Source organism: Rhinolophus sinicus, chromosome 18 (assembly GCF_057876585.1).
Source record: "Rhinolophus sinicus isolate RSI-liver-muscle chromosome 18, RSI-T2T, whole genome shotgun sequence".
In the NCBI taxonomy this organism is placed as follows: Eukaryota; Metazoa; Chordata; class Mammalia; order Chiroptera; family Rhinolophidae; genus Rhinolophus; species Rhinolophus sinicus.
In genome coordinates this window covers 42,357,803-42,372,758 of record NC_142518.1, presented here as the reverse complement: position 1 = coordinate 42,372,758, position 14,956 = coordinate 42,357,803, and the positions used below count along the sequence as shown (strand labels likewise).

Below are 14,956 nucleotides of genomic sequence, written 5' to 3'. Positions count from 1 at the left end.
AGCTGGATGGCTCATTTGGTTGGAGTGGTGCCCTCTCAACCACAAGGTTGCCGGTTCGACTCCAGTGAGGAATGATGGGCTGCACCCCCTGCAACTAACAACGGCAACTGGACCTGGGGCTGAGCTGCGCCCTCCACAACTAAGACTGAAAGGACACAACTTGAAGATGAACGGCACCCTCCACAACTACAATCGAAAGGACAACAACTTGACTTGGAAAAAATCCTGGAAGTACACACTGTTCCCCAATAAAGTCCTGTTCACCTTCCCCAATAAAATCTGGAAAAAAACAAAACAAAACAAAAAAAATAGAATGGTGATAAAGGAACAATAATTGTCAATACTCACTGAGTACTTACTATGTGCCAGGGACTGTCCTTTTAAAAGAAATACTTATTATTTTTTTAATTGGTACATTTCAGAAGTAGAAACATACCTTGGGTATCTTTTTATTTATTTATTTATTTATTTATCCAGGCCCCATCAGCTCCAAGTCAAGTAGTTGTTTCAATCTAGTTGTGGAAAGCACAGCTCACAGTGGCCCATGTGGGGATCGAATGCGCAACCTTGGTGTGTAGGAGCACCGCACTCTAAACAACTGAGCCAACCAGCCGCCAAAAGAAATACTTATATTAGCTTATTTAATTCTCATTATTCTAAGAGTAGGCACATTACTTCCAAAATTTTAAAATAAGGAAACAAGAACAGAGAGATGAAGTAGTTTATCCCCAAATCACCCAGCGAGTAAATGGCAGAATAACATCTGAACCTCAGCAGTTTAGAGCTATAATGAAGCTACAGTGCTTCTTGACCTGGGTGCCAGGGGGATTCTCCAGCTTCTGCTTGAAGCAGCTCACATGATGGAGGGTACATGGTTGCTAGAAACAAACTACCTAATGAAAAATCCTCAGATTTCTCTCATTTCCTCTAAACAAGGTCATACATATCTCTATAGGAACCATTGGAAAATCCAAACTCTAAAACACCCCATTTGCAGCATCTCAGCAGGTAGCTCACTATGACTTTCCCGTTCAAGGGTCTCAAAATACACAAAATCTGGAGTGTGTCTGAGTTACTTAGTCCAAATTATAAGACCCACCACTAGAGCAGGTACTCAGAAGTGGATTCAAGACAGGAAAGACTTGCAGCTTGCCTCCTCAGCTTTCATGGAATGAGATTAAAGGAGGTAGGGGCCAAATTAAATGCTGAAAAGAATGTGAATTTAAGAGGAGAGAACATACGAGTTGTATTACCACAAAAGTAAGTGAAGACAGACAAGGCATATCATGTGTGAATGACAGTGAAAGAAAGAATGAAATTGAACATTGCATTATTACTAAGCTTGAAGTAGTGAAACAGTGTGATGCGATAAAACGATAAAGTGATAAGAAACACCAAAAGAGAGCAGTATAACTTTGGGCAAGCCATTTGACTTTTCCATGCCTCACTTTTCTTATCTGCAAAATGGAGATATATCAGCCTAGCCCTGTCCCCTCAGAGGGATGTCATGAAAACCATCATAATGACACATGTAAAAAAATTTTTATGAGATGTAAATGTAAAATCTCTATATAAGTTTTTAGGATTAGTTTTGTCAGAAAATCCAAAAATAAAGTACATAAACGTACATACAGTCACATTTTAAGATCCAAACCATTTGTAATAACAATAACTCTCTTATGATTTTTATATATTTATCTCCATTCTCCCATGAGTTCGTGTTCTACAAAATCACCTGCATAGCCACCAGTGCTTCCAGCCACTTTCCTTCCTTCTCAGATGCTGATGCTAAGTCCCATCTTCTTTTCCATAAAAAGAAAATGAATACAAAAGAAAAATCCCTTGAAATGTGCTAAAGATTAATATTCTTCATTCTGGAAAAGATGAAAGTTAAGGGGAATTATTATAAAAGTCTAAAACCAATAATACAACTGGATGTGAGGTTCAGTGAATTCTAGCCCTGAATTTTAGCTCTAATTTAATCATCAAATTGTTGAATAACTTTGGACAATTCCGATCACTTAATGCAGAAAGTGGAAATAACTTCTGCTAGCTTACATCACAGGATCATTCTGAGGATCTATTGAAAGAACGGATTTAAAAGTATTACATAAATATAACCTCAGATTTCTAGAACAAGTCCCCTTGTACTGTACCTCAATCAAACAAGTAAATTTATTTTTTTCTTTTTAAAAAATTTTATTAAACTTATTGGGGTGACATTGGTTAATAAAATTATATAGGTTTCAAGTGTACATACTGTTAATATAATACATCATCTGTATATTGCATTGTGTTCACCACCCAAAGTCAAATCTTCACCATATAGTTGACCCCCTGTACCTTTTTCTACCTTCTTTCTGACCCCCCTTTCCCTCTGTTAACCACCATACTGTTGTGTCTATGAGGTTTTTGTTCATGTGTGTGTCTTGTTTGTTTGTTGCTTTCAGTTTTAAATTCCACATGAGTGAAATCATATGGTTCTTGATCTTTTCCATCTGACTTTTTTCATTTAGCATGATATGCTCAAGATCCATCCATGTTGTCACAAATAGCAGTATTTCATCTTTTCTTATGGCTGAGTACTATTCCATTGCATATATGTACCACATCTTCTTTATCCAATCATCTATCAAAAGATGCTTCAGTTGTTTCCATGTCTGGCCAGTGTGAACAATGCTACAATGAACATAGGGGTACATGTCTTTATGAATAAATATTTTCACATTTTTCAGGTAGATACCCAGAAGAGAAATTGCTGGGTTGTATGGTAATTCTATTCTTAATTTTTTGAGGAACCTACATACTGTTTTCCATAGTAGCTGTACAATTTACATTCCCACCAGCAGTGTATAAGAGTTCACTTCTCCCCACAATCTCTCCAACACTTGTTGTTACTTGTCTTGTTGATAACAGCCATTGTAACAAGCGTGAGGTGATATCTCATTGCGGTTTGATTTGCATTTCCCTAATAGCTACTGAAGTTGAGCATCTTTTCATGTATCTGTTGGCCATTTGTATGTCTTCTTAGGAGAAATCTCTGTTCAGGTCCTCTGCCAATTTTTTAATTGGTTTGTGTTTTTTCTTATTGAGTTATATGAGTTCTTTATACATTTTGGATAGTCGCCCTTTATTGAAAGTGTTGTTTGCAAATATCTTCTCCAATTCAGTTGGTTGCCTTTCTGTTTTGTTGATGGTTTCTTTTGTTATACAGCAGCTTTTTAGTTTGATATAGTCCCATTCATTTATTTCAGCTTTTACTTCCCTTGCCTTTGAGATCAGATTCACAAAATCCTAAGACCAAGGTCCATAAGTTTGGTACTTGTGTGTGTTTTTTTTCATGTATTTAATTGTTTCAGATCTTATATTTAGGTCTTTGATCCATTTTGAGTTAATTTTTTGTAAGGTGACTAATAACAGTCTAGTCAAAAACAGCATGGTTTTGGCAGAAAAACAGACACACAGACTAATTAATTAGAACTGAGAGGCCAAAAATAAAGCCACATATATATGGCCAAATAATTTTCAACAAAGGAACCAAAAACATACAATGGAGAAAAGAAAGCCTCTTCAATAAATGGGGCTGGGAGACTAGAAAGCCACATGCAAAAGAATGAAAGTAGGTAAATTTATTTTTAAACAATAATTAATCTTACAATAAACTGATAGAACTTATATTAAAAGTGCTACAGTTAAAGAAGGTAGTGTGAAACAATGGGAAAATCTTTAACTAGAAGCTGGAAAATCTGGATTCTAGTCCAGGCTCCACTGTTATCTAGCAATGTTATTTTGAGTAAACTACTTAGCCAGTATAACATTAGGTCTCTTCCAGTTATAACATTCTATAATACATAGATGGAAGATCTGGAATGCCTTTCCAAGTTTCTGCTCAGTCTGTGAGGCTGATGTTAAGGACAATTACGTTCTCCACAAACCATCAGGTAAACTTGAGCCTCACTCCCACAGTATTAAAAAACAACTTTTTATTATGTATAATTTTAAATGTACCCCAAAGTAAAGATGAATGCCCATGTGCCTAATACAAGCTTCAATAGTTTCAGCTCATGGAAAATCTTGTTTCATCTGTACCCCTAACCCACTTACGCCCCCAACTTCAATGGGTATTTTTAGGAAAATCCAAGATATTATGTCATTTCATTCCTATGGCATTTCCAATGGGGCATATTTAGTCTTCACCATCCCTGGGACATAGGCACTACTATTGATTCTATTATATACATGAGCCTCTGCTCAGAGAAATTAAGTAATTCCAAGATCACACAGCTGGTAAATTACTGGGATTTGAATCTAGGGATGATATCTGATACCAAAGCTCATTTTCTCCCTTAAAGTAATTGCTACTATCCTGCACTTTGCAATAGTTTGAAGATGTTGAAAATAATAATAATGGAGGTATTCTTATACCTTAGCAGTCAGCTCTATTACTGAATATTTGCAAAGAGTATTAAAGTATTTCCACCAATTGCAATGTTAATCATCAGACAAAATCTCTAGGAATACAGAGCTCCAGCATGTCCCTGAAGCATCAGTTTAGAAAAACAACAAAGAGCCACAAGAGTACAATCTCACTGCTCTATAACATAATGTAAAATTTCATGCAATTTCATGCAATCCACTTCATTATTTTATACCATTAATTCATGCAACAGTCTCCTCCAACCTGGTGCCATTGCAGCAACCAAAAAGAATGTACAACAATATAGTAGTCCTTGTCTATGCTTAGGGACTTAAGAGCAGAGACTTTATCTCTTAAAAGGCCTTTCTACTTACTGTCTGGGCTACCCAGCTCAAGAATACCAATTCAAGCAGTCCTAGAAGAGTCCTTACACATCTTAATTTGTTGGACCCCAGGATGTCAGGTGAATGAAGGAACCAATAATTAATAATAATAATTTTATTTTCAAGGCTACATATTGATTCTAGGATGTAGTTACAAAAAACTGGAAGAGGTATATTGTGTATATTTATCAGAACTAGTTTAAAAATCGAGACAATGAATAGATTCACGTCACACATTCCCATTCTAATTGAAGATGAAACAACTACGCAAAGATCATTCACAGCACAGAAAGAAACAAAAAGAGCTGGAATATCAGCCCCCAAATAATCAAAAGTTAAGTACATGCTCAGCATTGTGAAGAGCTTTTTGATGATATTGTTTCTTTTTGTTACTTGGTATTTTAAGGGAAATGTAGAAGAGAAAAGCGGAAAAAAATGAAAGAAACTCTAGAGAGATAAAGGATCAATTGAAAAAAAATGGAGCTAGGTCAAGAAATGTGGATGGTTACAGTTAGAAAAAAAGAAGCAGGGAAAAAGAAGCCTGTCCTGATAATTGTTTTCAAAAGCACATGTTAGGTATTTGGAGAAAGCAGAACTGATATATTATTGCTGGAAATTACAGCCCACTTAAAGTACTGACTGATGATAATCAAGTCTTTACAGAGAACCTACTAAACAGCCAACACTGTAGTAGACACTGTGTGTATGTATGTGTGAGAGCAAATATTACCAGGTTTTCACCTGGTCTCTACCTCAAGAAATTTGCAGTATAGGTCAGGCAGACAAAATTCACAGCCCACTGCAGATGCTGGCCTGGTTCTCACAGTGATGTTAAAACTTAAAATCAAATTAACTTATAACCTTTCAAAAACAGGTTTCTTTTTAAAAATATTCTATTTCTCGCTTTTCTTAAAAATATCTTACAACATGGAATCTACATTGGCACAAGAGAAAAATTAGTTGGAGCTGATCAATGGCTGCCCCCTTTATATAAGACATACTTCACTGAGATCCCCCATCTATGTGGTGAGATAAAAACTCACCACATAGCATAAAACAATAGCAACCAAACATTACAAGATAATAAATGCTGCAGTGCTGAATTATGATTTGAGGTTATGAGGACTAATTTAAAAAGAAGGTAACTGAAAGTGAAATTGTCAGAAAAATATTCCAAAGAAATGGTCTGTAGTGAGATCGGCCTTGAGGAACTAGGATCAGTCAAGAGACAGAAAGGAAATCTAGATAAGAAGAAGAGTAGACTATATACTCTATGAAGGCAAGGTTCCAATTTAAATTGTGAACCACCCTAACCCCAGATTTTAAGCATGATGCCTGAAACTTTATAGGCACCCAGTAAATGATTGTGGAGTGAAGGGAGAGTGGCATAATAAAAAAAAAAGTGTTTAAGGAAGATATCCTAGCAGTGGTCTATAAAATAGAGAAGGCAGAAAGGATCAAGGTAGAATGATAAGCTATTGGGATATTTCATACGTATCAGGGTAAGAGCTTACACAGGTGTCACAAACTCAATACCTATAGAGGCCAGGAAGTTTAAGGCCACCTAGGCCAGATGAGGAATATGGTAACATGAGAACACATGTCCTGTCTAAAAGGGGAGGAAGAGAGCAGTTCATGAATTCTAGGCAATTGTTAACAAAATGGGACATTGGTCCAGTTCTCATTATTCAAGGGAAGATGGAATTCTAGAGTTTTAAATGAAACATAATGTCAATCAACCATTTTTTTAAAGTGTAGCTCTGGGCAAATTGATATACTGCTATAGACTGAACTATGTCCCGCCCAAATTATATGTTGAAGCCCTAACCCCCAATATAACTGTATTTAGAGACAGGGCCTTTATGGAAGCATAAGTTTAAATGAGGTCATAGGTGTAGTGTTCTCATTCAATATGATTAGTGCCCTGGGGACATCAGAGAGCTCACTCACTTTTTCCAGGAGCACAAAGAAGATGTCATGTGAGCACACAGGGAGAAGATAGTCATTTGCAAGTTAGGAAGAGAAACATCACCAGAACCTGACCATGCTGGCACCCTGATCTCAGACTTCCAGCCTCCAAAACTGTGAGAAAATAAATTTCTGTTGTTTAAGCCACCCAGTCTATAGTATTTTGTTATGACAGCCCTAGAACACTATACATATGTACAAGGTTGTTTTATTGCTATCACAAACAACACTGAAAAGTTTGGAAATATCTTAAATGTCATTCAATAGGAGACTGACTCATCCATATAGGTAGAGAAAAACTATGCAGTCACACAAAAGGATAAGGTATATTTTTACATACATATATGGAAAATTCTCCAAAGTATATTTTTAAGTAGACAAAGCAAGGTGTCAATATATGGAGAGTGTGTTACTGTCTGTGTATAAAAGGGAACAGGGAAGAAAATAACGGGCGTGCCAAAAAAAAGTACATAAGTGGACACTTTGGTCAGCATTACTCAAGCAGTAGTTTGCTGTAATCAGAAGTGTCTGGACACTGATCGTAACCACTTTGAGCACCTCTTGTAATTACAGAAGTCAAACGTGACTTGTGTTCATCTTTTGTTATCAGTATACGAGTCCTGACAATTAAGTTCACGAACTTGTTGCAACCAAGTTGCTAACCTTTTTTGATATCAGAGGGATTATTCATTATGAATTTGTACCAACTGGACAAACAGTTAGTTAAGTTTACTATTTGGAAGTGCTGAAAACGCTGTGTGAAACAATTAGATGACCTGAACTTTTCACCAACAACTCATGGCTCTTGCATCACGACAATGCACCAGCACCCAGGGCACTGTTTGTGAGGGAGTTTTTAGCCAGTAAACAGATAACTGTATTAGAACACCCTCCCTACTCACCTGATCTGGCCCCCAATGACTTCTTTCTTTACCCAAAGATAAAGGAAATATTGAAAGGAAGACATTTGGATGACATTCAGGACATCAAGAGTAATATGATGACAACTCTGATGGACATTCCAGAAAAAGAGTTCCAAAACTGCTTTGAAGGGTGGACTAGGCACTCGTGTCAGGGCATAGCTTCCCAAGAGGAGTACTTCGAAGGTGATCATAGTGATATTCAGCAATGAGGTATGTAGCACTTTTTCTAGGGTAAGTTCACAAACTTAATTTTCTGACCTCGTATATTATTACAAATTTAATAGTTTTTTTTTCCTTTCTTAAAATGTGTATACATTTTTGGCACCATATATATATACTCACTTGCTTGATATGCATAAAATGTCCATGGAAGGATTCCTAATAAACAGATAACTTTAGTTGCTTCCAATAAGGCAAAATAGGAGGCTAGGGGATAGGGCTAGGAGGGAACCTCTTCATTGTATATCCTTTTGTATATTTTGAATTTTGAGCAATGTGGAGTTTATTACCAATTTAAAATAAATTTTTAATGAAAGTTTTAACAATTTAGGGAAAACAAAACACATGTGTGCACTGTTTTTGGTCTGTAGGCTATTTGTACCTCTAGGCTAAATTAAGGTGGTGTCAGATAGAATAAAAAGAAAGGAACTGATGGCAGATACAAAGGGGGTAAAAAGCACTTGGCAACTAAATATATAAGGGGACTGAGGAAGATGGGAAAGTTAATGCCAGATGTTTTAGTATGGTGCATAAGAACTACAACAACCATATTTCCCCACTGCTTACTACACTGTCATATATTCTTCTAAGTGCTTTACAAAATTAAGTTTCCTTACTACAACCCTTTGAGGTAGTTTCTACTATTATTCTCAATTTATGGATGAGAAAACTCAAGTATAGAGTTTAAATAACTTCACCAAGTTATGATGATGGTAAGATGCAGAACCAGGGAATTGAAAAAGGGAAGACTTGAATGAAGGGTGAGGGAAGAGTCTAAGGATAATGACAAATTCTATTTCAGAAATGACGAGATTGAGGTTACAACAAAATGGCAAAATGCTAGTTATCTGATGTATCAAATACCTGGATTTGATTCTAGAGTTAGGTTATAGCTCCTTAATTTAAAGTATTTAATAACTACAGAGTTTGGTTTGCCTACAGTACATCTGTCTTGTCTAAGCGCACAGATAATATCTTTAAGTTTATTATACAAAACACCTAGCATGTTACAGACATTTAAATCCAGCCTCTTGTCCAACTAACCAACCTTCCTCTTCTCCAAACACACAAGCAGCATTCAATTAAATAAATTATTTAAAGTAACAAAAATGATGAGACCCTTCACTTATGAAATATTTAGAAGTCAGGTACTGGGTCCAATGTGTTTTACCTACATTATTTGTAATAAAAAATTACCATATCATTTTATTTTTCAATTACAGTTGACATACAATATTACATTAGCTTCAGGTGTACAACACAGTGATTAGACATTTATGTAACTTACAAAGAGATCACCCCAATAAGCCTAATACCAATTTGACAGCATACATAGTTATTGCAATATTATTGACTATATTCCCTATGCTGTACTTTACATCCCCATGACTGTTTTTATAACTGGCAATTTGCAATTCTTCATCCCTTTGCCTTTTCTACTCATCCCTCCAATCCCCACCCAAATTATCACATCATTTTACAGGTGAGTAAACTGAGGCTAGATGATAAAGCAGAGTTGTAGATAACACATACATCAGAAATCCAATTTCAGATATAAAACCCAAATTGAAACATTATTATATGAGAATCAGAAAGTAAATCAAACAAGGCACACATCATCTTTGGTAAACTAATGAGTCCTATACAATGTTATTCAGTCACACTCTACTTAATAATGAGATGCCAATTGTACTAGATTATCACCTAGGTCAATCATCCCAATCAAGTTTTCCTTCACTGACAAAAACATGTGATTTTGGAACTAAATCTTAAAAGATCATCTATAAAATATGTTTACAGTGTTTAATTAGGTAAACACTTTGAAGATACAATCATAGCACATGCCCTCAAGCACATTTCTGTCTGAAAAAGGAGTAGGGGTTTAGATATGTACACAAATGACCATAATATAGGGAGGAGTGTAGTTTAGGTTCCAGATCATGCAGGTAAAGTGATATGGAATCTCAAAAGAGTTTATTTCCATATGCAAAGACCAGGAAAGTTGTCATAGAGATGGCTTTTAATTTCGGATTAACAATGGAGGTAATACTATCAATACTGTTTTAAGGAAAAATCATGAAAATAAGTACATTCTAAGGCAGTTCATTTATGATAAGTATCAACTGAGCAGAATAAACAGTGATGTACAATTTCTAAGGAACAGCTGAGGAAATAAGGAAGGCTTGACGTGGGGCTAACAACTAAAATAGGGCTTGAAGGAAGATTGGGGGTTAGATGGAGGGGAGCAAAAAGAAGATATTTAAGATGGAAGGAATAGAAAACAATTTTCTCAGTGCCTGACACACAGTATGCCAATAGATATTTGCTAAATGAATTATGCACCCAAAGGCAATCTTCTCATTATTTGTCAATTTAAGTGACATACTAAACTATAACTGACTCAAGGCAAGGGTGAATATATAAATGTGTCAAATAATAAAGCTCCAGCCAGAATGAGAAGGGATAAGTGGTTGTTCTACCTCACCACCAGGCAAACACAACCTAGAGAAAGATGACTAGACTAGGTTTGGTGGCTTGATTATTGGAATTCAATTAGCTGCACCAACAAGGGCCTCATCTCAGAAATCCATATACTAGAATGAAGGGGTTGGGGGATAGAGGAGTGGTGGTGGTGATCTAGTTAATGATTTCCCCCCAATTTTCTTTGCAATGTATCCTGGAAGCTTAAATAAGAAGGACCTGTAGCTCCCCAGAGTTCTGAAAGTAGAGCCATTATCTAGTTTGGTTTTGAGGATGGAATAGATGCATGTGTCACTTTTACTTTTAAATTTATATTTCTGTCTTTCCTATGTTTCCTGCCTGTCTGCCTGCCAAGCTAACCTGAAGACACTGTTCCCAGCCCATTTCGTGTGTCCCCCAATAGTCACCAAAGATTAAAAACCCTCATATATAAGGGTTCCCCTAAAATTCTGAAGAACGGGATTAGGTCATTTGTGAGTCACTGGTTTCTGTTGTCCAAACATCCTGTTGGTTGTATCATCCTGTGTAAATTGCCCAAAGAATGAGGGAAAAGGTAGGCTAGTGGCCCTTTCTCTCAGAGGTGCTAAAGTCCAGTGGGAACAATGTTAAATCAGAAGTAAAGAAAACTCATGTTCTAACTTCAGCCTTTGGGCAATCTAATTCAATCTTCTGAGGTCTCCTTTCACCCCATCTGAAAGGGGTTTTATAGACAGCAAACTAATTCTATCAGCAGTGTTTCAGAAAGAAGAGACTCAAACATAGTAGGAAAAGGAAGTGAAACTAAGTTATACATGGAGTGGCAGGCAGCCTCTGTCACATACCCAATGGTATTTAATCTACCAAAATATGTTTTTATGTAAGATTATTAATCCACATTCTCTAAAGAAGAAAAGCAATACCCATGGTAATGCAGCAAGTAAGCGGTGGTATGAGTTTCAAAGCAGTTATGTCTGCTACTCCAAACCATCATAGTTTCCATTAGTTTCAAATCCAAACTTAGAGATTAGTCTGTTTACCCAGTAATTATCACAGAGTGACATCACACAGGTGCTTAATAAACGCTTTTCTTTACAATGTAGACAATACCAAAGGAAATAAGGGAGCGTTCCTTTGAACATCTCCTTGAATATATTTTTCCAAAGAATAAATTGTATTTATTTTGTGATTTAATTTTCCCCAAATTCTTAGGTTAAAAAAAAAGACAGCTCTTCCAAGTGACCACTGCAAGTCTATTAGCTCCAGCAATTCAGCCCATTCTTCCACAAACCCAGGAACCTACGAACCAACCGTCTTGGCCAAGTCTTAAAGAGCTAGGGTAGGGCCAAGGCTTCCTCCTCCAACCAAGCCCAGCCCCTTCTTAAAGAGCCAGCACACCCAAAACAGCTCCTCCCCCACGGCTACCTCCAGGGCCTCGCTGCTCTGTGCCCCCGAGAGCTTAGGCTCAAACCTTAACTCAACACCCGCTTCTCCTTCCTTTTAGAAACATCTCTAGGTACCCGCTACTGCTTAACAGGGTTATCTGGGAACTTTGGTCTTCTGAATCCTGTTTTCTCTGGCTGCAACTTTGGCTGGGTTGGGTTAAGTCAAAGACAAACTTTACTGCTTAAGGAGAAGTAAGAGTGCAGAGCCAGGGTTGACTAAATTAGACAAATCCATCCACTCTTGGCCCCTTCCATTTCTCCCACGAGGCTCCCCCAAAGAACCCCTCCACTTCCCAGCCCCTTTGCTCAGCTCTTCAGCAGTCATTTTCCCGAGTTTAATTTGATTCCACATAGAGTTTGTACCCTTGCTCCCCAACCCACCCATGCCCCCCCCGCTGCTAAAACCTAAAGAATAGAAGTGGGGATGGGGGGTAGAATCTAGGCTGAGAAGCTGAGATTGGGTGGGTTCTAATCCTGGAGTCACTTACCGCCTATGTCATTAGCTGGGGACTCCTGCAGTGTCCGGAGCTCATGCCGTCCTCCAGGAGGCTCATACTCCTCAGCTGATTGCAAGACAGCTGTTTCCCTCACACCCGCCCCTGACGGCGCGCCTGCAACTCTCTCTCGCCTTCTCTTTCTTGGCCCCCCACCTCCTCTTTTTCTCCTGGCTAGAAAATGGGGAGGAGGGCCAGGCAGAGGGAGTCGATTCAGACCAAGCTGGGCCACCCTGGAAACAAGGGAAACAAAACTCTCAAGCATGCAACCCCAAATCGGGGGGCCAGGAAAGCCGACTTCCTAAAATCTTCTTCCTGCTGCCAATGCAGCTCTTTTCCTCGGCTAAAAATAAAGTGGGTTCGCTGAGCCGAAGTGGCCAAGGCTGAGAATCCTCCACTCCCCTTTCACCTCCACCAATTCAGTTCCGGCCAAGCCCACTCTCCACCCATCCTCTAAACTCCACACACCCTTGAGGAGAAGGCCCGGGTTTGGAGCCAAGAAAACCAACTCAAACTCCAAAGCACTTCTTGAATGCAAGGTTCAGGAGGACAAGGACTCCTTCAAGACAGGAACCTATACTGCTGCCGTAGCCACCTCACACGCCAGCGCCTTCCTAAAAAGAAAGCAGGGAGGGGCAAATGCCTACAATTGGTGGAAACATAGGGGCATCCCAGCCAGGGCAGGGGCTTCAGCGAAAAATGGCAACAACTTCTGCGAGTCTTCTGGGGTGTGGTTTCTTGGAGACACCTAGCTGCCCCACTGGGGACCTCCGGTTCCTGCGGAGCAGAACCTAAAGTGCTCGCGGGGCAACCTGAGTGAGTGGGGTGACTCCTCTCTGGCCAGGCTACACCCAAAAGAGGTGTGACTATCGTGAGGGTGGAGTTCCTTAAAAGGGACAGACGGCTGCCAGAGGAGAGTGTAAATTGGTAGGAGAAGGGTGCGGCTAAGAAAGGGAGGAAGAAAGGAGGGGGTGGGGCGGGGCCCTGGGCGGAGAGCTCTGGCCTTGCCCCTGGAGGTCGCTTGTCCCAGTCTCTAGCCACAGGAGGTATAACCCGAGTCGATTTAAGTTCTTTCCGTCCCTGAAAGAGGCTTCCAAGCACATTGCTTGGTCACTTATCCTTTTGGGTTAAGCTAACTCATCAGGGGAGGGTGAAAGGGATGCAAGGATTGGGGGTGTGGGCTGTCTACGAAGAGAGGAATGGGGAAAGGGAAAAGCCAGAAAGCTGGTTAACTAGAATCATATTTACCCTCCTAGCTCTCCATGGTAACCGTAAGACACCAGCAAGGACAGCCAGGTCACAGTATCTTCTCAGGGAGAAGACTAAGAGCAAAGGAGAATGGAGCTGGGGGCATTTTCTAGCAAGAGATAGGAAAGATGCAAGAGTGAAAGAATGGATGGGAAAAGGAGGGAGTTGAAGGAATTGTGAATACAGAAGACTCTTTTATAGTCTCCCAGATACCAGTCCTCTAAGAATAGAATTCTCAAAGCCCTGCCTCTCAATCAGGGATTGGGGAAGAGTCCTGTAGAGCTAAATCCATAGGATAACAGTCACATTTCCAGGATTTCTTTGCCCTTGCCTGAAAATCCCTTTCTATCTCATTTTAATAGAAGGCCAAGAAGTCTCAAGCAACCAGGGTCCCTTCTCAGTGCCTCTTCTCTACCACAATTCTTTTAAAGGGGAGGAAAGATAAGAGCGACAAGAAACAAAGGAGAGAGGGAGGGAGCAGAGACAGGAGAAATAATGATAGCTACCTTGTATGCAGTACCTAATACATATGGACAAGTCACTGGGCCAAGTGTATTCATCATTTCTTATTTATTCCTGATAACAACCCTGGGAAATAGGTACTAATGTACTCTTCAAGCCCCTTTTTTAAAATAAGAAAACTGATGTTCAAAGCCCAGTATTTCCAACACATATATGCTCACTTGCTTTATATTTCTGCCTATCTTTTAACCATCTCACTTTCTCTTACTCTGCCCCAAACTGTCTGTTCTTCCTCCTGTAGTTCACCAACTACCTGAATGACGTCACCACGCATGCCAACATCCAAGGCAGAATCCTGGGACTCATCCTCTAATCTGTTATCTGGATCCTGTGTACCTCTCAAGCAGCAGAACTTCTGATACTTTGCTGGGCCTTACCTGTATTACAAATCCCTGAGAATGCCAGATTGTTTCCATCCTCCATGCTTTGACTTACCTCAGTTTCTCTGTTTGAAATGGCCTAAGCAATCTGTCTACCTTGTTGAAAGGATTAACTCAAGATCAACTCCCCTCCTTACTTAATTTCTTCTGGCAGAACTGACTATTGCTTCCTCTGTGAACTTCTCTACCTCAGGGCACATATTCATTGACATTATTGCTCTTCCCTAGTAGACTATAAAGTCCCTGAGGTTAGACACCAGGTGTCATCATTTCTGTAACATGGGTGCCAGGTAACATTATTAAAAATAGTAATAGTTATTGAGCATTAACTATGTGCCAAGCTCTGTTCTAAGCCATATATGTGTACGAGGTCTGACAATTAAGTTCGTGAACTTGTTCCAACGATGTTGCTAACCTTTATTTGATATCAGAGGGATTTTTCCTTATGAATTTGTACCTATTGGACAAACAGTTAACCAAGTTTAATATTTGGAAGTTAG

General features: G+C 38.9%; 1 protein-coding gene across 9 annotated transcripts in view; it reads right to left on the bottom strand.

Annotated features, from left to right (window-relative positions):
- KLF8 (KLF transcription factor 8) overlaps positions 1-14,956 on the bottom strand; it is a 205,099-nt gene that overhangs the window by 84,997 nt on the left and 105,146 nt on the right. The window contains exons 1-2 of one of the 9 annotated variants that reach the window (XM_019719062.3): positions 12,954-13,129; positions 12,301-12,539 (exon numbers count right to left, since the gene is read on the bottom strand). The exons of 4 other annotated variants lie outside the window; for them this stretch is intronic. In XM_019719062.3, the coding sequence (XP_019574621.1) occupies positions 12,301-12,539; positions 12,954-12,976 (262 nt within the window). In that variant the 5' untranslated portion in view covers positions 12,977-13,129. Of the gene's footprint in view, positions 1-1,735; positions 1,875-12,300; positions 12,898-12,953; positions 13,130-14,956 lie in introns of those variants that run through there. 4 more of the 9 variants (XM_074323666.2, XM_074323665.2, XM_074323660.2 and 1 more) reach the window with 4 other exon arrangements.